General features: G+C 33.9%; 1 protein-coding gene across 3 annotated transcripts in view; it reads right to left on the bottom strand.

The window, feature by feature from the left end:
• CSPP1 (centrosome and spindle pole associated protein 1) overlaps positions 1–19,344 on the bottom strand; it is a 109,335-nt gene that overhangs the window by 66,536 nt on the left and 23,455 nt on the right. For all 3 annotated transcript variants that reach the window (XM_063079470.1, XM_063079471.1, XM_063079472.1), the window contains 4 exons: positions 18,003–18,101; positions 16,852–17,288; positions 4,242–4,340; positions 3,007–3,077 (listed from right to left, as the gene is read on the bottom strand). In XM_063079470.1, coding sequence (XP_062935540.1) covers positions 3,007–3,077; positions 4,242–4,340; positions 16,852–17,288; positions 18,003–18,101 — 706 coding nt within the window. The remainder of the gene's footprint in view (positions 1–3,006; positions 3,078–4,241; positions 4,341–16,851; positions 17,289–18,002; positions 18,102–19,344) is intronic.

Genomic DNA, 19,344 nt, shown 5'->3' with positions numbered 1-19,344 from the left:
AGAAGTAAGCTGCACAATTCTCAGACACTGAAACAAAGGAGAGAAATTCAAGCTCCAGCCAGCTAATGTACAGTTCTCATGGTCTTTCAGTGAAAGATGCCAGAAAGGTCACTATGTAGCAATGAGGCTGCTACCCCCTAGAATGAAGGCTACTTTAGATATCCCCAGCTAAGCATAAAAATAGGCCTCAAATAGATCAAACTGGTCCTTAGTAACAGAGAAATGTGACTACAGTAGGCAAAATGTGAAGATGGCTCCTATGTTCCCTTGCCCCCTGATGCTGACTTCCTGTACAATCCCCTTCCCTTGAGTGTGGGTGGGACCTGTGACTTGCTTCTTTACAAAAGAATATGGGAAAATGAAAGAAATTTGCAGATGTAATTAAGGAACCAAATCAATTAATTTTGAAGTAATTAAAAAGGAAATTATCTTAGGTGGGCCTGATATAATGAGGAGAAAGCCTTTAGAAGGATTGGGCCCTCTCTGAGTTTAGAGATTCATTTTGCTGGCATACAGTGAACAGCCATGGTGAAGAAGCCCACATGAGAAGAAAAAGTATACAACCTCTAAGAAATGTGGGCAGCCTCTGGTACACATCCAGTAAAAAGCCAGGACCTTCATTACTATAACCACAAGGAAATGAATTCTGCCAACAACCTGAATGAGCTTGGGAACAGATTCTTTCCCTACTCAAACCTCCAGATGAAAAACTAAGCCTGGCCGAAACCTTGATTATAGTGTTTTGAGACCCTAAGCAGAGGATCTGCTCAGTAAGCCATGCCCAGACACATGACCCACAGGAGTTTCTGCCCAAATGCACTTTCCAGATGTTCATGAGAAATGGGGGCAATACAGAAGACCTGAAAGAGACCCTTCTGTGGCACTCAAGCACAAAACAGTGCCCATTTTTCAGATTCCTCTCATACAAAGCAAAAGCTGTAATCTACTGATTGAGGGGCAGAAACCCAGCATGGACTCAGTACCCTACAAAGACAAAGCAAAGGTTTGTTACTGTTGGGGGAAGAGTAGGAGATTCTGATGCAAAACCCTCCACAGACATAAAGGAGAGTTTGGCTACCACTCTGGGGAAGAGCAGGAACACTGAGAAAGACCAATCCCTGAGACCCAGATGCACAGGACCAGCCCTGCACCAAGTAATAAATAACAGCAATCCACTGCTGAGAAAGAGGAAGTGTGGAGAGGGAGATGCCCTCTCTGTCAGAAGCATGCAGGTCTTGCTGAAAACTAAGGAAAGTGGAGGAACACAGAAAATCCTTCTAGCACTCCAGTCCCCACATAAAGGACAAAATAGAGAATTCAACACTTCTCTCTAAGCAATTGATAGAAGCAGATAAAAATCATCAGGGATATATAAGACATGAACACACCGTCAAGCAACTTGACTTAACCGACATTTCTGAACCACACCGTGCACACTCTTTATTCACCAAGATAGACCATATTCTGAAACATTAAAAATTTTTTTATTCAAGAAATTCAACAAACTGGAAATAACAGATATTACACAAATTATGTGTCTGACCCAAAAGAGACTTAAACAAGCAGTCAATAACAAAAAGACAGAAGGAAAATCCTAAATATTTGGAAATTTAAAAACATACTTCTAAATAATCCATGGTTCTATTATAAAACACATTGGTATTTCACTCTAAGAAGTCAATTATTCTTGTTTTTTAATAAAGCAAAAGGCCCCAAATGAAGTCCTTTGGGCAAAATTATATGAAAACAAATTTTAGTTCAACTGAAATGAAAATATCATAAAAATTAGAGCCACCTAAAGATGGAATGTACTGTCTCCAGAGAGAGTAAGTTCCCTGCAGATGTGCATAATGATAGTCTGGGGGAAAAAAAGATACAACCATGAGATAAGTCACTGGATTAAATGACTTTAATGGCTCATTCCAAACATTAGTCTATTATCTCACCAAATATTCAACCATAATTCCTGGGCTGCATTAATAATAAACTCACACCATTAGTCTTTAAAATGTCAGGGTAGAGTAATCCTTTTACTAATTATTTGTCAGTGGGCTCTCAGCTCAAAAAGTCATTTCTCTTATTTTTACCATGTTTATACGAATGTAGCGTTTATACTACACAATACCGCTAGGTTAAATTGGTCAATTCTCACAGACATTACACTAAAATGAAGTTCTAGATGGTATGCCGTTTTTTTCACAATAGCCATTTCAAAGAAACAAAGGTTTGAGAATATAAAGGGATTATATGTCTCCATGCCAAGACTTAAATCACTGACTGCTTTTAGGTTAGATGAACCTAAACTGTTATCCAATTTCCTCATATACTGTACTAAAACCAAATTTCAGTTAATTTTTTCTAACAGTTTTCACACAAAGAACAGACCTCTTTTCTACGTAAGGGTACAAACAGGAAAGAAGGTTCTCTTTACACTGTTTCTTAAATTAAATTGTAACGAGTGTAATATAGCAAATCAACAAGCTTATATCCAGCAATAACCTTGACTTTTGATAAAAGAAATTTAAAAATTTGGTCCATCATCATGATTTGAACACAATATCTCTCAGAAACTACATGGAAAGATTGGAAGAAAAAAAGGTTAGGTTCAGAGAAACTGACTAAAATATAAGGCAGCTTTGTGCTAGCTCAAGAAACAAAAAAAAGAATGAAGGAAAAAAACTACCACATATGAAACAGAACATAACAAATAGCTACACTACAACAAAGTGCTAATAAAATATGAAATCAAAACTTACTACTAAAACTAATATTTCACTTATAGTCTACAGAAAGTGCATCATTAAATACATTATTTAACTTTAAAATTATACAGAGCTCTATAATACATGTTTAAAATACTTAGCATAGTTCCTAGCATAAAGTAAGCACTTGATAAATGTTTGCTAATATCCGTAAAAGTAATATTAATTACGACACTGAGTTCTCATTTAAAGACATTTTATAAAACATTGCCAAAGTCTAATCAATTGGAGGTTTTATACACACCAAAAAGCATCCCTGCAAAAGGACTACAGATATCTTGATTAGCAGATTTGGACAGTTTATTGTCTCGAGCACTAAAAAAGAGAGAGAGAAAATTAAAATACAGATAATTTTCAGGAAGCAATAATTTAAAGTAAAGTGTAGATATGAGTTATTGGCCTTTCAAAGTACTGTGGACACGATAATATTTACAATATTTTTAAAGTTAAGGTAAAATCATGGCATTTTATGTCTTTATACAGTCGGACCCCAAAGAATTCAGGCTCTATAAAAATATAACCTTTTTCTTCAGCCTGCTTCACTGGCTCTATAGGTTCTCAAATAAAATCCTTTTTTCATAAGAACAGTTACCCCAGTAAGGAAAATGAATATACATGCACAAAAATAAATCCTAAAAAAGAAAAGAATGTATGACCTATGCACGCACTCGGAAAAGAAGACCATCCCTTAAAAACTCCTTCCTTGGAGACAGGGACAAGGGAAAAAAGATAACTCTTTCAAAGCAAACTTAATTAATTAGAACCAAACAGTAAATTCTATTATTGCAAGCATCGTAATAATTTATATATTACTTTTATTCAAAGAAAATAGACACCTTCTTAACATGACAATTTATCTTTAAATTATATACCACAGATTTGGAACTGTTTATCCTTAAGTATGAAACAGGAAAGCCACTAAAATGATAAAAACTATAAATAGAGAACATCAATATACAATACATATAATTTCCTTTCTTTTCAACATGACAGAATTATATGAGTATTAATTTTATAAAGTATGCATAAAAGTTATCTACTTGATAAGCTGAAAATTAAAAATAAAGTTTTCCAAAAAAAATTCACACTTCAGGATCATTTTCAATTTATTTCTCGTCAAGCTGCATTACCATGACTCCAAGATATTTTAAATTGATTTTTAGTCCATTAAATTATATGCTTATTTCTCCTTTCATCATATCCAACAAATTCATATACTTTGTAATGACAGGGACTTACTCAGAACACTTTGGCATGCAGTATAACCAAAAACTTGTTCTTCAAAAGAATACTGAAAAGTACTACGAATTTTCCTTTAACACTACATCCTCACCTTTTTTACCCCTTTAATTCCTTTCTCACTAATAAGGGAGGCTGTTAATATACTAAACCTTTCTACTTTTTCCGTAAGCCAGTTTTAGGCAAATGTTATTTCACAGCATGATGACCGAAGGGCAGAATTTATATTGCATACTATACCTCTTGTTTCCAGCAGATGAAATTCGTATGTTTGACTGTTCTGTGACCTCACCATCATACTCCACAGGAGGCACATTCCCTCGTCTGTTCCCATGCATCCTTAAAAACATACTAGCTTAAAGAGCATGCACAACGTACAATGGACCTTCTTATATCTCTTTGGTGTCTTTATATTTGATGTTGGAAACATTAAAGGGAGCAAAGTGTTATAATGAAGTTTTACTGTAAACACATTCTAAAATTCATTCAAATGAGATTATCTTGATTATGATATGCTGGTTAATAAGACAATAAGACTTCAAATTTAACAGTCTACTTAAAAAAGAAGGTTATTAAAAATTATTTCAATATAACTTCTAGAAATTTATTTTAAAATTAAAAATCTACTGACACTCTTTAATCCTTTACTTAATAAGTGAATAACTGAGCACCAAGTACATACCAAGTATCATTCTTGGCTCTGGGTATTCAGACATAGTCCTTGCACTCAAAACGATTATAGTCAAAATACAAAACAAGATCATTTTTTAAATCAAAATTCACAGATTCTGGAAATTATTTCACTGCATATGCAAATATTTTTAACTTAAAAATATAACACCAGTCTCACCAATAAAGTAAATCAAATGTAACAAACCATAACATTTGCTAACATTGTAAATCACATGAAAAAGAGAAATGTTACCAACAGATGAATGGAAAACATTATAAACAAACAGGCTGATACATGGGTAGAAAATGATTAGTTCACTTTACTCACAAGGTCATAAACAACAAAAAGAAAGATGGAATGTTTTTTACTTAAAAAACCTTTCAGAACATAATAATAATGCTTTTCAATTAGTCTTTTTTTTTTCCATTTGGCAAACATTGATTTTTTTTTTTAGCTTAATTTCTCATATCAGAGAAACCAACATGACGTTTTACACTTTTTACACCAGCATTTATCAGCATCCATGAAAATCAGCATTTCACAAGTCATATTTCTTTAAGCTACTATTAACAAACTATATTGTGTTTCTCAAGAAGACTACTAGAAAGAAATATGGTTGTTAAAGTATAACTCAATATTTTAGGTGAATTTCATTGTCAGATTAAGAAAAATTGCAATTTTTTGAAGAAAAGGAACTTCTCACTCTCCACAAAGCTAGCATATGAAAGTAGTTTGTCACTTCTTTCCATCACACAAACCACTGTCAGCATCATCTGTGGAGAAAAGGCTATTTGGAATTTTGATCTTAATAGCTATGACTTGGCATAACACATGAATGACTTCCATTTTTTTACCCATATCTAAAATAGAATTCAAAAAAATTTCAAATTTCAATACATCACAACACAGGTGGTTTTAATCCCTAAAGCTAGGTGTGCAAATATGTCTTGTAAATTGACACATCAGCTTAGTGTCATTCCCTACTTCCACCACTAAATACACAGGTAAATATAAACTCAAATTCAAATTCGTAATTAACAATGCCAGGCAACCATATATAGTTAAAATGGATCTATACAAATATACACGTGCAGAAAAGAGCTAATAGAGCAGGCCTGAGACTGCCCATCTTTAGAAAGGTCTGCTTGCACAGCTGGTCCTTAGCTGGCATGTGGGAACATAGATTTGGGGAGGTTTCCCACCATTCTCAGAACTGGTAAGAATGGCTCACATTCCTAAACTGTTTGAACAAACAACAAAGTTTATGCTTAACACCTGCTTTCCTTAGGGGAATCTGGAATTTTGGTACATGCTTGGAAAAGGGTGCTTATATAATCAGCCCTGAATAAAAACCTTAGGAACTGAGTCTCTAATGAGTTTTCCTGGTAGACAACATATCCCCGTTTTGTCACATCTCCTGTGCAACTCCACCAGGAGAGGACTCATGAAAGCTTATGCCTGGATGCCTTCAGACTTTGTCCCACATGTCTTTTTCCCTTGCTGATTTTGCTTTGTATCATTTTGCTGTAATCAATCATAGCCATGAGTACAACTATACACAAAGTCCTGTGAGTCCTCCTAGTAATTCACCAAACCTAGGGGTGGTCTTGGGAACCCATGACACAACACACAAAAGTAAATTCATTGATATGGTAAAAAGAGGTGTCTATACACCAATGAAAAATTTTAAATATAAAGAATTTAAAATTACAAGTTTTTAAAAGCATAACTTTGGATCCCAGAATTAAAGGCCACTTACACATACAAAAATGTGCTCTAAAATTTACCCGAGAGCTTGCAGCTTTTTTCCAGTTAAGCTGTCTAAAGACAATATTTGGTTTTACAATTCTAGCTTATCTTTATACAGCTGTACCCAAAGTACCTACACTAAAAGTGTTTTATACAGTCTTCAACATATATGGATAACCAAATAAAGCAATCACCATAAGCATAAGAGGTCATTGTCAAACTTCATTCTAAATTAAAGAAATTTTAGAAACAATTTCATTTATATATCATTCAAAGTCTGCTAAAATCTACAGTAAAACCACAAAGATTTCCTAGTGAACAGCCCATATGGAAGATGTTCAAAGGTGTACCGTACCTTTCACTGAAGGAAAAACAATTCGTTAATAAGTTTATAAAAGTCTCCTCTGTCACTGATAATTACAATAAAATCAAGACTTAACAAATGTTTAACAGGCCCAAAAAGAGCAGAGATATGCATTCCACTAAACAGACAATAAAATTTTAAGACATGGTATTCAATTTTATGTAATGACTGATATGATTGTGCTTACCTTTGTTAAATTAAGGAAGAATTACTGTTTACAAATAGAGATTCCAGGAGACATCAGCAAGATAGCAGAACAGACAGTCTCCAGCATCACACACTCACATAGCCAATCAATTTATAACTGTTGAAAAGCAAAGACTTCCAGCCTGGGACTGCTGGAGCTCAGGGAGGGAGAGTAGGGTCATCCTGAGAGGGAGAAGAGTGACTCAGAGTGTACCATACCAGCCCGAAGCCAGAGAGACCACTGGCAGGGTTCCCATGGACCCACACAGGATCAAGGCCGCAGCTGACCAACAAAAGGGGCCACCCAGAGGCCAGTGAGAGGGACCCACACATACCCACCCCACAGGAAGCATTTAGTGTTGCGGCTGGGGAGCAGACAGGCTGTGAGCAGCTCATCTGCCTTCCAATAGGCACAGGCCCATTCAATGCAGACTGATCAGGGAAACACAACTGCAGGGAGTGCAGTTTTCTGGAAAGACCCAGTCCCAGGCCAGAATTTCCACACAGCCTGAGGTGTACCTGAACTCACAAGACCTGAAAGTAATTAAAAGGCCAAAAACTAAAACCTGAGCCACACAAAAAGCCTTCTCCAGAGAACCAGCAGCAAAGCAACAATTTAGCTCAACCACAGGGCCCAAGTGCTGGTCCTCACAGGAAGGTCCCCTATTTTGGAATTAACCAAAGATCAACAAAATATTTCCAGGGCAGAGTTTAAGTGGTGGTGGTAGATAATAATCCAACACAGAACTGGGGGGAAAAAAAGATCAGAAACAAAGCTCTGATATTAACTAACCAGTAAAGGTCTAACACCACCAAAAAGAACACCTATAAAACCTAGAAGAGGGAGCAGTCTCCTTAAATGCCCAGGCATCAATGTAAAGACACAAAGATCAAGAAAGAACAGAGAAATATGACACTATCAAAGAAAACAAACCAAGCACCAGCAATGGACCCAGAGGAACATCAGATTTATGAAAAGTCTGACAGAGAATTCAGAAGAATCCTCTTAAGGATGTTCAGGCAGTCACAACAAAACACAGAAAATTAAGTGATATATGGAAAACAACCCAGGAGCAGAATGAGGAACTTGATACAAGAATAGAGTCAATTTTTTAAAACCAAATAGAAATTCTACAAATAAAGAATATGTTATCTGAACTGAAAAAGTCGATAGAAAGCTCCAACAGAAAACTTAAACTGAGGAAAGAATCAGTGAACTCAAACATAAAACATATGAAATTATCAACTCAGGGCTGGCCAGTTAGCTCATCTGGATGGAGCAGCAGTTTTCTCAGTAGAAACCCTAAAGGACAAAACAGAATGGGATAATATATTCAGAACGCTGGAGGAAAAAGACTGTCAGAAATGGAAACCAAAAAAGAGCAGGCATAGCTATACTTATATCAGATAAAAAAATAGACACCAAGACAAAGAAAGTAAAAAAAGATAAGGAAAGTTATTATATAATGATAAAGGGATCAATTTAACAAGAGGATTATAGCAATTCTAAATATATACGTACTCAACTCTGGAGCACCCAGTATATAAGCAATTACTATTAGAGCTAGTCAGAGAAATAGACTCTAATACAATAATAGCTGGGGACTTTAACACCCCGCTTTCATCAAAGGACAGATCATCCAGACAGAAAGTTAACCAGGAAACATCAGAATTAATCTCTACTCTAAGATGATTGGACAAAATGGACATAAATAGAATATTTCATCCAACAACTACAGAATACACATTCTTCTCAGCAGGACATGGAACATTCTCTAGAAATAACCATATGTTAGGTCACAAAACAAGCCTCAACAAATTTTTAAAAAACTGAAATCATATCAACTACCTTGTCCAGTCTCAATGGAATAAAACTAGCAATCAACAACAAAAGGGACACTACAAACGGTACAAATACACGGAAATTAAACAACATGCTCCTAAACATGGGATTCAGCAAAAGCAGTTCTAAGAGGAACACTTATAGCAATAGATGTCTACACAAAAAAAGAAGACAGACTTCAAACAAACAACCTAACATTACACCTTAAGGAACTAGAAAAACAAGAACAAACTAAACCCAAAATCAATAAGAGGGGAGAAATAACAAAGATCAGAGCAGAAATAAATGAATTACAGTTTTAAAAAACAATAAGAAAAACTGATGGGAAAAAAAGTTGCTTTTTTGAAAAGATAAATAAAATCAATAAACCTTTAGCTAGACTAATGAAGAAAAAGAGACTCAAATTAATAAAATCAGAATTGAAAAGGAAACAGTACAACTGATACAACAGAAATACAAAGGATCATAAGAGACAGCAACAAAATACTATATGCAAACAAACTGGAAAACCTAGAAGAAACAGATAAATTCCTGGACACATACAACTTACTAAGGTTGAATCATGAAGAACTAGAAAACACAAACAGACTAATAAAAGATAATGAGATTGAAGCAGTAATAATCTCCCAACAGAGAAAACCCCAGGACCAGATCAGATGGCATTACTGCTGAATTCTACCAAACATTTAAAAAAGAACTAATGCCAATTCTTCTCAAATTCTTCCAAAAATTGAAGAGGAGGGAATACTTCCAAACATATTCTACGAGGCCAACATTAACCTTATACCAAAACTAGAAAAATACACAACAAAAAAAAGAAAACTACAGACCAATATTGCTAATGAACAGAGACATGAAGATCCTCAACAAAATACTAGCAAACAGAATCCAACAACACATTAAAAAGATCATTCATCATGATCAATTGGGATTCATCCCAAGAATACAAGGATGATGGTTCAACATACACAAATCAATAAACGTGATACATCACATCAACAGAATAAAGGAAAACAACCATAAGATCATTTCAATAGATGCAGAAAAACTATGTGATAAAATCCAATACCCCTTCCTGATAAAAACTCTTAACAAACTATGTATAGAAGGAATGTACCTCAACACAATAAAGGCCATATACAACAAATCCACAGCTAATATACTGAATGGAAAAAATAGGAGGTTTTTCCTCTAAGATCTGAAACGAGACAAGGATGCCCACTTTCCCCACTCTTACTCAACATAGTACTGGAAGTTCTAGCCAGCACAGTAAGGCAAGAGAAAGCAATAAAGGGCATCCAAATTGGAAAGGAGGAAGCCAAACTATCCCTATTCGCAAATGACATAATCAAGTATTTAGGAAACCCTAAAGACTCCACCAAAAAATTACTAGAACTAATAAATGAATTCAGTGGAGTGGCAGGATACAAAACCAACACACAAAAAATCAACATCTTTCCTCTACATCAATAACAAAATAGCTAAAGAAGAAATCAAGAAAGTAATCCCATTCACAATAGCTACCAAAAAAATGAAATACCTAGGAGTAAATTTAACCAAGGAGGTGAAGGACCTCTACGATGAAAACTTTAAAACACTGGTGAAAAAATTGAAGAGGACACAAATAAATGAAAAGATATCCCACGTTCATGGGTTCGAAGAATTATCATCAAAATGTCCATATTATCCAAAGCACTCTACAAATTCAATGTAATCCTTATAAAAATACCAATGACATTCTTCACAGAAATAGAAAAAATGATCTTAAAATTTGTATGAAACCACTAAAGACCCCATATAGCCAAAGCAATCTTTAACAAAAAGAACAAAGTTGGAGGCATCACACTTCCTGACTTCAAATATACTATAGGGACTGGCCAGTTAGCTCAGTTGGTTAGAATGCACTATTACACTAAGGTCAAGGGTTCAGACCCCTGTACTGGCCAGCCACCAAAATAAATAAATAAATAAATAAGAGAACATCCTTGAAATGGTGTTTTAAAAGAATTTATACACCTGCACGCACACACACACACACACAATAAAGCTATAGTAACCAAAATAGCATGATACTGGCATAAAAATAGACAATAGACCAGTAGAAGACAATAGAGAGCCCAGAAATAAACCCATGCACTTACAGTCAACTGATTTTCAACAAAGGTGCCAAGAATATACAGTGGGGAAAGGACAGCCTCTTTAATAAATGGTGCTAGGAAAACTGGATACCCACATGCAGAACACTGAAATTAGACCTGTATCTCTCACCATACACAAAAATCAACTTAAAATGAATTAAAGACCTAAATTTAAGCTGAAACTGAAACTACTAGAAGAAAACATAGGGGAAATGCTACACAAAATGTGAGTGTGCAGCACTTTTTTGAACGAGACCACAAAGGCACAGGCAACTAAAGCAAAAATACACAAATGGAACTGTCAAACTAAAAAGCTTCTGCACAGCAAGGGTCACTATCAACAAAATGAAGAGAAAAACTACAGAATGGGAGAAAATGTTTGCAAACTACACATCAGACAAGGGGCTAAACCAGTATATATAAGTAACTCAAACAACTCAACAGCAAAAAAATAAACAAACCAATTAAAAAATGGGCAAAGGACCTATATAAATGGCCAAGAAGCACATGAAAAAATGTTCAAAATCACTAATCATCAGGGAAATGCAAACTAAAACCACAATGAGAGATCATCTCACCCCAGTTAGAATGGCTATTATCAACAAGACAAAACAACAAATGCTGGTGAAGATGCAGAGAAAATGGAACCCTCCTACATTGTTGATGGGAATGTAAATTGGTATAGCCATTTTGGAAAACAGTTTGGAGGTTCCTCAGAGAACTAAAAATAGAACTACCTTACGATCCAGCTGTCCCACTACTGGGTTATATACCCAAAGGAAAAGAAATCAATATATCAAAAAGACATCTGCACACCCACGTTCATCTCAACGCTATTCACGAGAGATGGAATCAATATAAAAGCCCATCAACGGATGAATGGATAAAAAACTGTGGTGTATATGCACAATGGAATACTATTCAGCTATAACAAGAAATGCTATCCTATCACTTGTAACAACATGTACAGAATTGGAAACCATCATGTTAAGTGAAATAAGTCAGGCATAGGAAGTCAAATACCACATGATCTCACTCATATGTGGAATCTTAAAAAAAAAAAAAAAAAAAGTGGTTCTCATAGAAGTAGAGAGTAGAATAATGGTTACCAGAGACTGGAGTCCAGGGAAAAGGGGGTGGAGAAGAAGGGGTAGACTAACAGGTACAAAACTATGCTAAGTGAATCACTGTGTAGTATATGCATGTATTGAAATAACACACTGTACCCCACAAAAATAAATATAAATAAAATTGAAGAAAAAAACCCCAGATATATATATATAAAAAGTTACTAATATAAGACCTAAAAAAAGAAAGAAAAAAACAAAAACAAAAAAAAACTGGAAGGAACTTAAGCTGTGAAGCCAAATTATAGTTTGGAAAGTTAGCCACCTTATTCTCTATAAAAATATTCCTATAATTTTGATGAAATTTCCTTCATTTACTAAACTTCCTTTCATATTTCTAATAAATGTAGCTTTTAATCACCCTTAAACATGTCTGTTAGCTCACTTTAACAGTTTTTATGGTGGATTTACAATTTATTCTTGAAAGCTTTACTAAGGCAAATAAAGTCCTCTGAAGAAAAAAACTGGCAAGAGTCAGCAGATGTTTAACCATTGCTCACTCTTCAAATCCTCTCAACATTGAAGGGTAACTGTCAGATGATAATATCCAGAAGTAATGCACTCACTAAAAGCCTTAGAACGACCTGATTCTAATCAAAATCTGGGGTTTAGTTTAGGTCCATATTGTGCCTGGAAAGTCCTTTCTGTTTTGCTGTGGCTTACAGCCAGTACCAGATTAAGACTATCCCTGTGACCCAGAAGTAATCTATCTAAATATTCCATGGCTTTAAATACATAGGTTCATTTACCACACCTTAAAACCTCAGAAATGAACACACCTCATGAAAGAGAGAATTTGTTTCCTCTAAAATGCAAATTGGATATGATAGAGGGAATGAAATAATTGCAAAACGGTTTCACCATCCTACTATCAAAAAAAAAAAAAAAAAAACCACACACACATTAAATGAAAAAAGCTTTTTCTCCCTTTCTAGTTCCCTGAAGACATAGATCAACGACTCTGATTAGGTAAAAATCTTAATGCTCAAAGAAATCGGGTACAGACTAGAGGCCAAGTTCACCCTAAAAATTAATACACGTTAATCTTAAAAACAAAATAAAACAAAAAAAACTCCCTTATAGAAGAAACGCAAATTATTTAAAGCCACAAGTATTTCCTGCTAACTAATTTAAATGTGAATGAACTCCTAAATGATAATAAATAACTCCTTTTTTCCCATAATAAGCCACAGAATCAAACTATTTCAGAAGTAAATTTAGTGTTTATGCTATCAATAATACCATATTATTAAAATAAAATATTTACCATCTGTTTGTCTTATATTGATACAGCCCACAGGGAAGGAGAATTCAATTTCTCCTTACTTAAAAGAAGCCATTTAATTCATAATAATGACAGTTACGTCACTTCCATAACAAGAATTTCTCTCTTGTGAATGAATTCTGCTGTTAAGGGTATTCTAACTATAGAAGCTAAAGAAAAACTCTGATGTTAACTGTGAGTCACCACTTTCCTCATTTTTCTCAGTTCTTTCCCAATTTTTATATTTATTTTAATAACAGTGCTTTCTATTATCAATCCCACCTTTAAAAGTGGGGAAAATAATGACTAAAATGGCCCTTCCAAAGACAAATTAAAATTAACTATAAATAGGAAAAAAAGTAACACAAAACTACATAACTTATGCTTTAAAAAACCATTTCTCGGGCCGACCGCATGGCGCACTCGGGAGAGTGTGGCGCTCGCCGTGCAGGTTCGGATCCTACATAGGGATGGCCGGTGCACTCACTGGCTGAGCGCAGTGCGGACGACACCAAGCCAAGAGTTGCAATCCCCTTACCGGTCACAAAAAGGACAAAAAAAAAAAAAAAACATTTCTCCTCATTTATGTCTTACATACTAAGCATGCACATTTCTTAGAAGAATGTCCTACACTAAGTAAGCACTTAATCTATGTGGCTAAGACAGATTCTAATTTCACATGGAGTGTTATTTCAGAATTTTATTCAATGACTATTAATTATAAACTAGAAAATATCAACATATACGTAGAATGGAAGAGCTAACTACATAAATCACTCACAAACTAAAAAACAGCATTTTTTAATGCTAAAAACTTCTTTAGCTCACTAACACTGGTTAAAGTAAAACATAATAAGGTAATATATTAACTTCTACAGCTCAAGTTAATAAATAATAAAGATTAGGATGACTATATTTAAACAAACCCTATAAATTTCAAAGTATCATAAGACATACTATTATATTCAACTTAAGAAAGCTCCTAAAACATTATAACTTTTTCTCAAATTGATAAATATGTACAAACAAATAATACGCATACACACACACACACACACACACACAGAATGCAACTACCAATCACAGTGCTAACCACCTTGTTAATTATTTAAGAACACTGCCAGTGATTCACAGTATGAGTTTAGGAAAGAAACATCATTTCCTGAAGAAAGCTTTAGTTTTCACATATTTAAAGTAGGGGAAATGTTTCCTTAATAAACATATCATGGTATAAGAAAAAGTTTATATGGTAATTAAAGAGGAACTGAGATCAAAAGTATAAAAATAATATTATTATAAACCAAAACTAGAATTTATCAGATGCTGACTTTTATTATTTATTTCTATTTTTTATTTTTTTTGGCAGCTGGCCAGTGTGGGGATCCAAACCCTTGACCTTGGTGTACTTTTAGAAGAAAAAGAAAAAACAGAGAGCAAGAGAAATTTAGAAGAATAAAGGAGAATTAACGTTGTACTTTTCACAATCAATTATACTGATTTTTGCCAAGAACTTCTGGTTACAATTACAGTATATTAAGAATAAAAGTTTAGAGCAAAAGACCAAATGCAGTTCCACATTTCTTTAGCCTCAAAATTTTCACTAACAAATATAGTCATTTCTCCTGCCAACCACTTGGCTTATTAAACAGAAACTACTGAATAAATGATATAAAAATTTTTGGTTTTTTGTTTGTTGGAAATAAGGAATCTACAAATCTGAAATCTATACATTCAATTTTAACTTCAATTGCCACAGAGACATGTGAAACACCTTAACATTTGGAGATGTAAGAGTTGATACATTAATGAAATGAAAGCAACATATAATATGATTTACATTTTGAAGTAATATTTTAACATGTTTAACAGGAATTGTTCTCACTCGACCTGATGTTTAATTTATTTTTAAAATACTATTTGGGGAAGTTTATATAGAAAGAGTTCATTTCACTTAAAAGATACATAAGAAAAGACAATTCTCCAATAATTAGGATGAAATTCATTTGTTAGTTCATGTATAAAATTATCACAGGGTGTAATTATTTTTAAAAAAATCAAAATATATAAAAAATCAAAGTAATGACCACCATAATATGTTTCTTAAAATTCCAAACTTAAAGGGTATGCATTAATTACACTCTAAAGGCAAACAAACACCATAAAGGAAAAAAACGTTCTCATGTACAATGAAGACAGCACCAAGAGTCCAAAATAACCTGCAGTTCCCCAATTGAGAGTACTTTGAGTTTAGGCAGGCTTTGACTACCTTCAAATATAAGAATTTTCAAATATATCACATTATAGGATATGAAGCATTTTCTGAAGTACAATTAGATTCAGATCAGAGAACCTACAGTTCACATTCCAAAATTCTAATCCTTCACTCAAAATACGTAAATCAGGGGAAATATTAAAAATATTGAATGAATAGAAAATAATAGCTGCAAAATAAAGAGAATACAAAGAACTATGAAAGCTTTACATTGCTATTAATAATTAGAATGCTGAATGTACAGCATTACCCCTGGGAAAATTTTCTAAAATCCTAAAAAAGAAATCTATCTGGGCTAATAAATGATTCAGGTCCCATAAAAAACTGCTCAAAATTTACATTTAACCCCTTCAAGTTAACAAGTCAATGACAAATATGGGATGCTGCAATATTTCTATCTCCAAATCAAAAGTTAGGTTAAAATATGGCAACCTTTAAGTACAGTATGAAAAAATTATGACAATTAAATAAAACCTCATTTTAGCAGTTGAGAAATTACAAATTGCGTCACAAAAACAATCACACAAAGAAACTGAAAAGCATCTGAAAATCTCATCAAGAAAACGCCATTTCACTTAAATAAGTGTTTGAAAAGTAACTTTAAAACAAACATACTGATAAAGATACTTAGAGCATATGAACATTAAACTATATTTCATCTATCTTAAGGTATCCCTTTTGCCCACATTTTAACATCTGAAACCTGAGTGGCTATCAACCTACTTTTAAGTCAAGTTATTGGAGAGAGGAGTTATTTTTCCCCTGCTGGTCCTCTAGGGGCACTATGAACCAAGACAACTCTGAATTCTTGCCTCAAGGTTTTTTTGGAAACTTCTGGCAACTTGAATTCAGACTATGAACCTGAATCAGTTCTGGTTTCCACTTCAAATTCTCAACAAGGATTTTATTTTATTTTTTCTACTCTTTCCACTCAGTGCCAAGTTTAGGACAAGTGGACTCTCTGTCCCTTTCTGTGCAAATGTTTACTTCCCATTTACTTTTACATGATGGGTATAGCCTTTCAGTTACCCAGCTATACCACAGGGTCCCCACCTTGAGTGTTTTTTTTCCCCCTCAGTAGCACATAAAATAATGGTGCATCTTAAAATTGATAGCATCTTACAATTAATCAAACATAGCAAATCAAATGAAACTGCTTCTCCCTAATATAATGATAAAAGTAACAACAACAATATTAAGCAAATAAAGAAAATAAAAATGAAGCTGTAAATACCTGTCATTTGTATACACTCTCAAAGGTCTTCTATCAAAATCACTTTCATATCTAAACCTCTCATCCATTTCTTCACTTACTTCAGGATCTTGGTCTGGTCTATAATACTGTCTATCAAGAACACGATCCTCATAAATCCTGCGAAATCTTCTATCTGGAATGCCAGCCTTTCCGGCAAACCTTTGACGTTTTGTATTGGAAATGCCCACTTCTTCATTGGTTTTTTTAATAATTCTTCTATTCCTTAATTCAATTTCATCATCTAATTGTCGATATCTGTCCTCCTCTAGTCGTCTTTGGTTTAGAAGCTCCTCATACGCCTCTGAAGGAGTTAAGACATCTCTCCTAGGACCCTCTGGATATTTGCAAGATGTCTGTATTTGTGAAGGTAAATCAGGCTGAACTTTAACAGGTTTTTTATTTCTTTGACTCTTGGGCTATTTAGTTAAAAAAGAAAAAAGAAACAAATCTTAATGAGATAATATCTTTTAAAAAGCAATTAAATCCTCAACTTATGCTTAATCTATTTATCATCTCAACTCTGACTTTCAATCACCCATGAGAAATATCTTTTCTTCAGAACAAAACTTCAAGGAAATTTTATCTTTCAATAAAACATTAAATATCAATAGACAGGCAACAGTAATATGAATAAATGACTATAGAAAGAGAAGATAAACTAAATGTAAATTCCTATCTCACGAGATATAGGCATATTTTTGCAGTTAAATATTGCTCCAAAATATTTAAATTAAATTCTTCCTAAACACAAAGAATACAAAAGTTAATTTTTGGGCCCTAGCAACAACAACCATGCGTAAATTTGGAAAAAATATATAGCTAGAAAATGTCAATATTAAAAAAAAAGAATCACTTAAAAAAGAAAAAGAAAAATCACTTAACAAAACTGGTCTCTAAAATTAAATCTCTCCAGTAAGGTTAATCTTTTAAAAAGTAGTGTAAGTTTTTCAATACAAGATAAAACAATTTCCAAAACTAAATATTTAAATGTTCTGTGTTTGGTTTAATTTGGCTTAATTTTTTTAATATTTACATAAAAACCAAATGAAATGCCTAAAATATAAAAACCTTTTCAAGAAAGTACAAAATATTTCGGCTGTGGTATTAAAGATTTACAAAGCAAAACCTACCTCAGTAATCTTTTCTACCTGTCTGAACTTTTCACTGGATTCTTCTTTACCCCTGAGAAACTGATTGTATTCTTTGTTGCGTTCAAGTTTCAACCTTTCCTTAAAATAGAAATCGAAAGGCAATGTTAAATTCAGCGTCAGGAAAAGGTACCTTAATGTGTAATCAGAAAGCTAAATCAGTATAATACCAATCAGAGCTCTTACCCAGAATCAAGTTTTACTAATAATTTCAAGGATAGAAGTCACTGCAAGGCACAGGAGAAGCAGGAAGAGATCGAAGACCACAAATGCAGCTCCCCAAGTCTTTCTTGCCACATGAGAATACACATAACTACATGGTTTGGTCCATTAGCACATGAGGTCTCTAACAAAAGGGAGCTGCTTCAGTTATGAAACATCTCCATTTTATACTCCAGTAGTTAAAGAGCTTGGAGGACATTTTCCAAAGAGCCATGCCGCATAAATCTATAAATTCCAGGTTTGTTTACCAATAGTAATTCTAGACAAACCAGGTGCATTCTGCCAAAAGCACTCATAGATAAATCTCTCCCAGTAGTAAATATGATAAACGTGTTTGCTAGGAGGTCTTTCATTAGCGCATTTCCAAGAAGATATGATAGTGTTACATTCCTTCTTTTCTTCTCAGGGACACCTCCCTCCCCAACCCCCCAATGCACTCCCAAAACTCCGGCTGCTAACCATTTCCTTCCCAAGATTAAAGAAAGATCCTCACTATATTTTAAACATAAAAAGGTAAAACTATCATAGATACTAAAATATTATAACGAAAATGTTCTGTTAAAACAAACATATCACAATAGGAAATATTCTTAAACTCTAATACCTCCAATGTCACTGAAACAACACAATCGAAAAAGTATTATAGGAACTCTAGGCTTGTCTTTTGAAACTTAACTGTCCATTTTGTCTTACATACTATTTCATGATCTCTGATCTACCTTGAGAAATGAGTCTCACAACAAGAGGAGTACAGTGCATTATTCCTACCATCTCTAAAGAGTATGGACATACATTAGTGGAGTGATAGAAACACACATTCAAATAGCCCCTACCCTCACCCCACACAGAAGCTCACTATATTCTCACATCCACTCGTTTCACTAATAACCATGTCACATAGCATAAACCTAATAGCTCAGAAACTAATATGGAAAAAATGAATTCTAAATATTCAGTTAAATATAACCAAATACAGCAGAAGAATCAACATACTAAAGAAATATATCATACTACTGGTTACAAATGTAATGTTCAAAAAATTTTTTTAAACAGCACAACTAGAGACTCCACAGATTTTTGAAAAAGAAATATGTTCAAGTAT

This window comes from Cynocephalus volans, chromosome 15, assembly GCF_027409185.1.
Source record: "Cynocephalus volans isolate mCynVol1 chromosome 15, mCynVol1.pri, whole genome shotgun sequence".
Taxonomy (NCBI): Eukaryota; Metazoa; Chordata; class Mammalia; order Dermoptera; family Cynocephalidae; genus Cynocephalus; species Cynocephalus volans.
The sequence above is the reverse complement of the archived record's forward strand: the minus strand, read 5'-3'. Positions and strand labels throughout refer to the sequence as shown.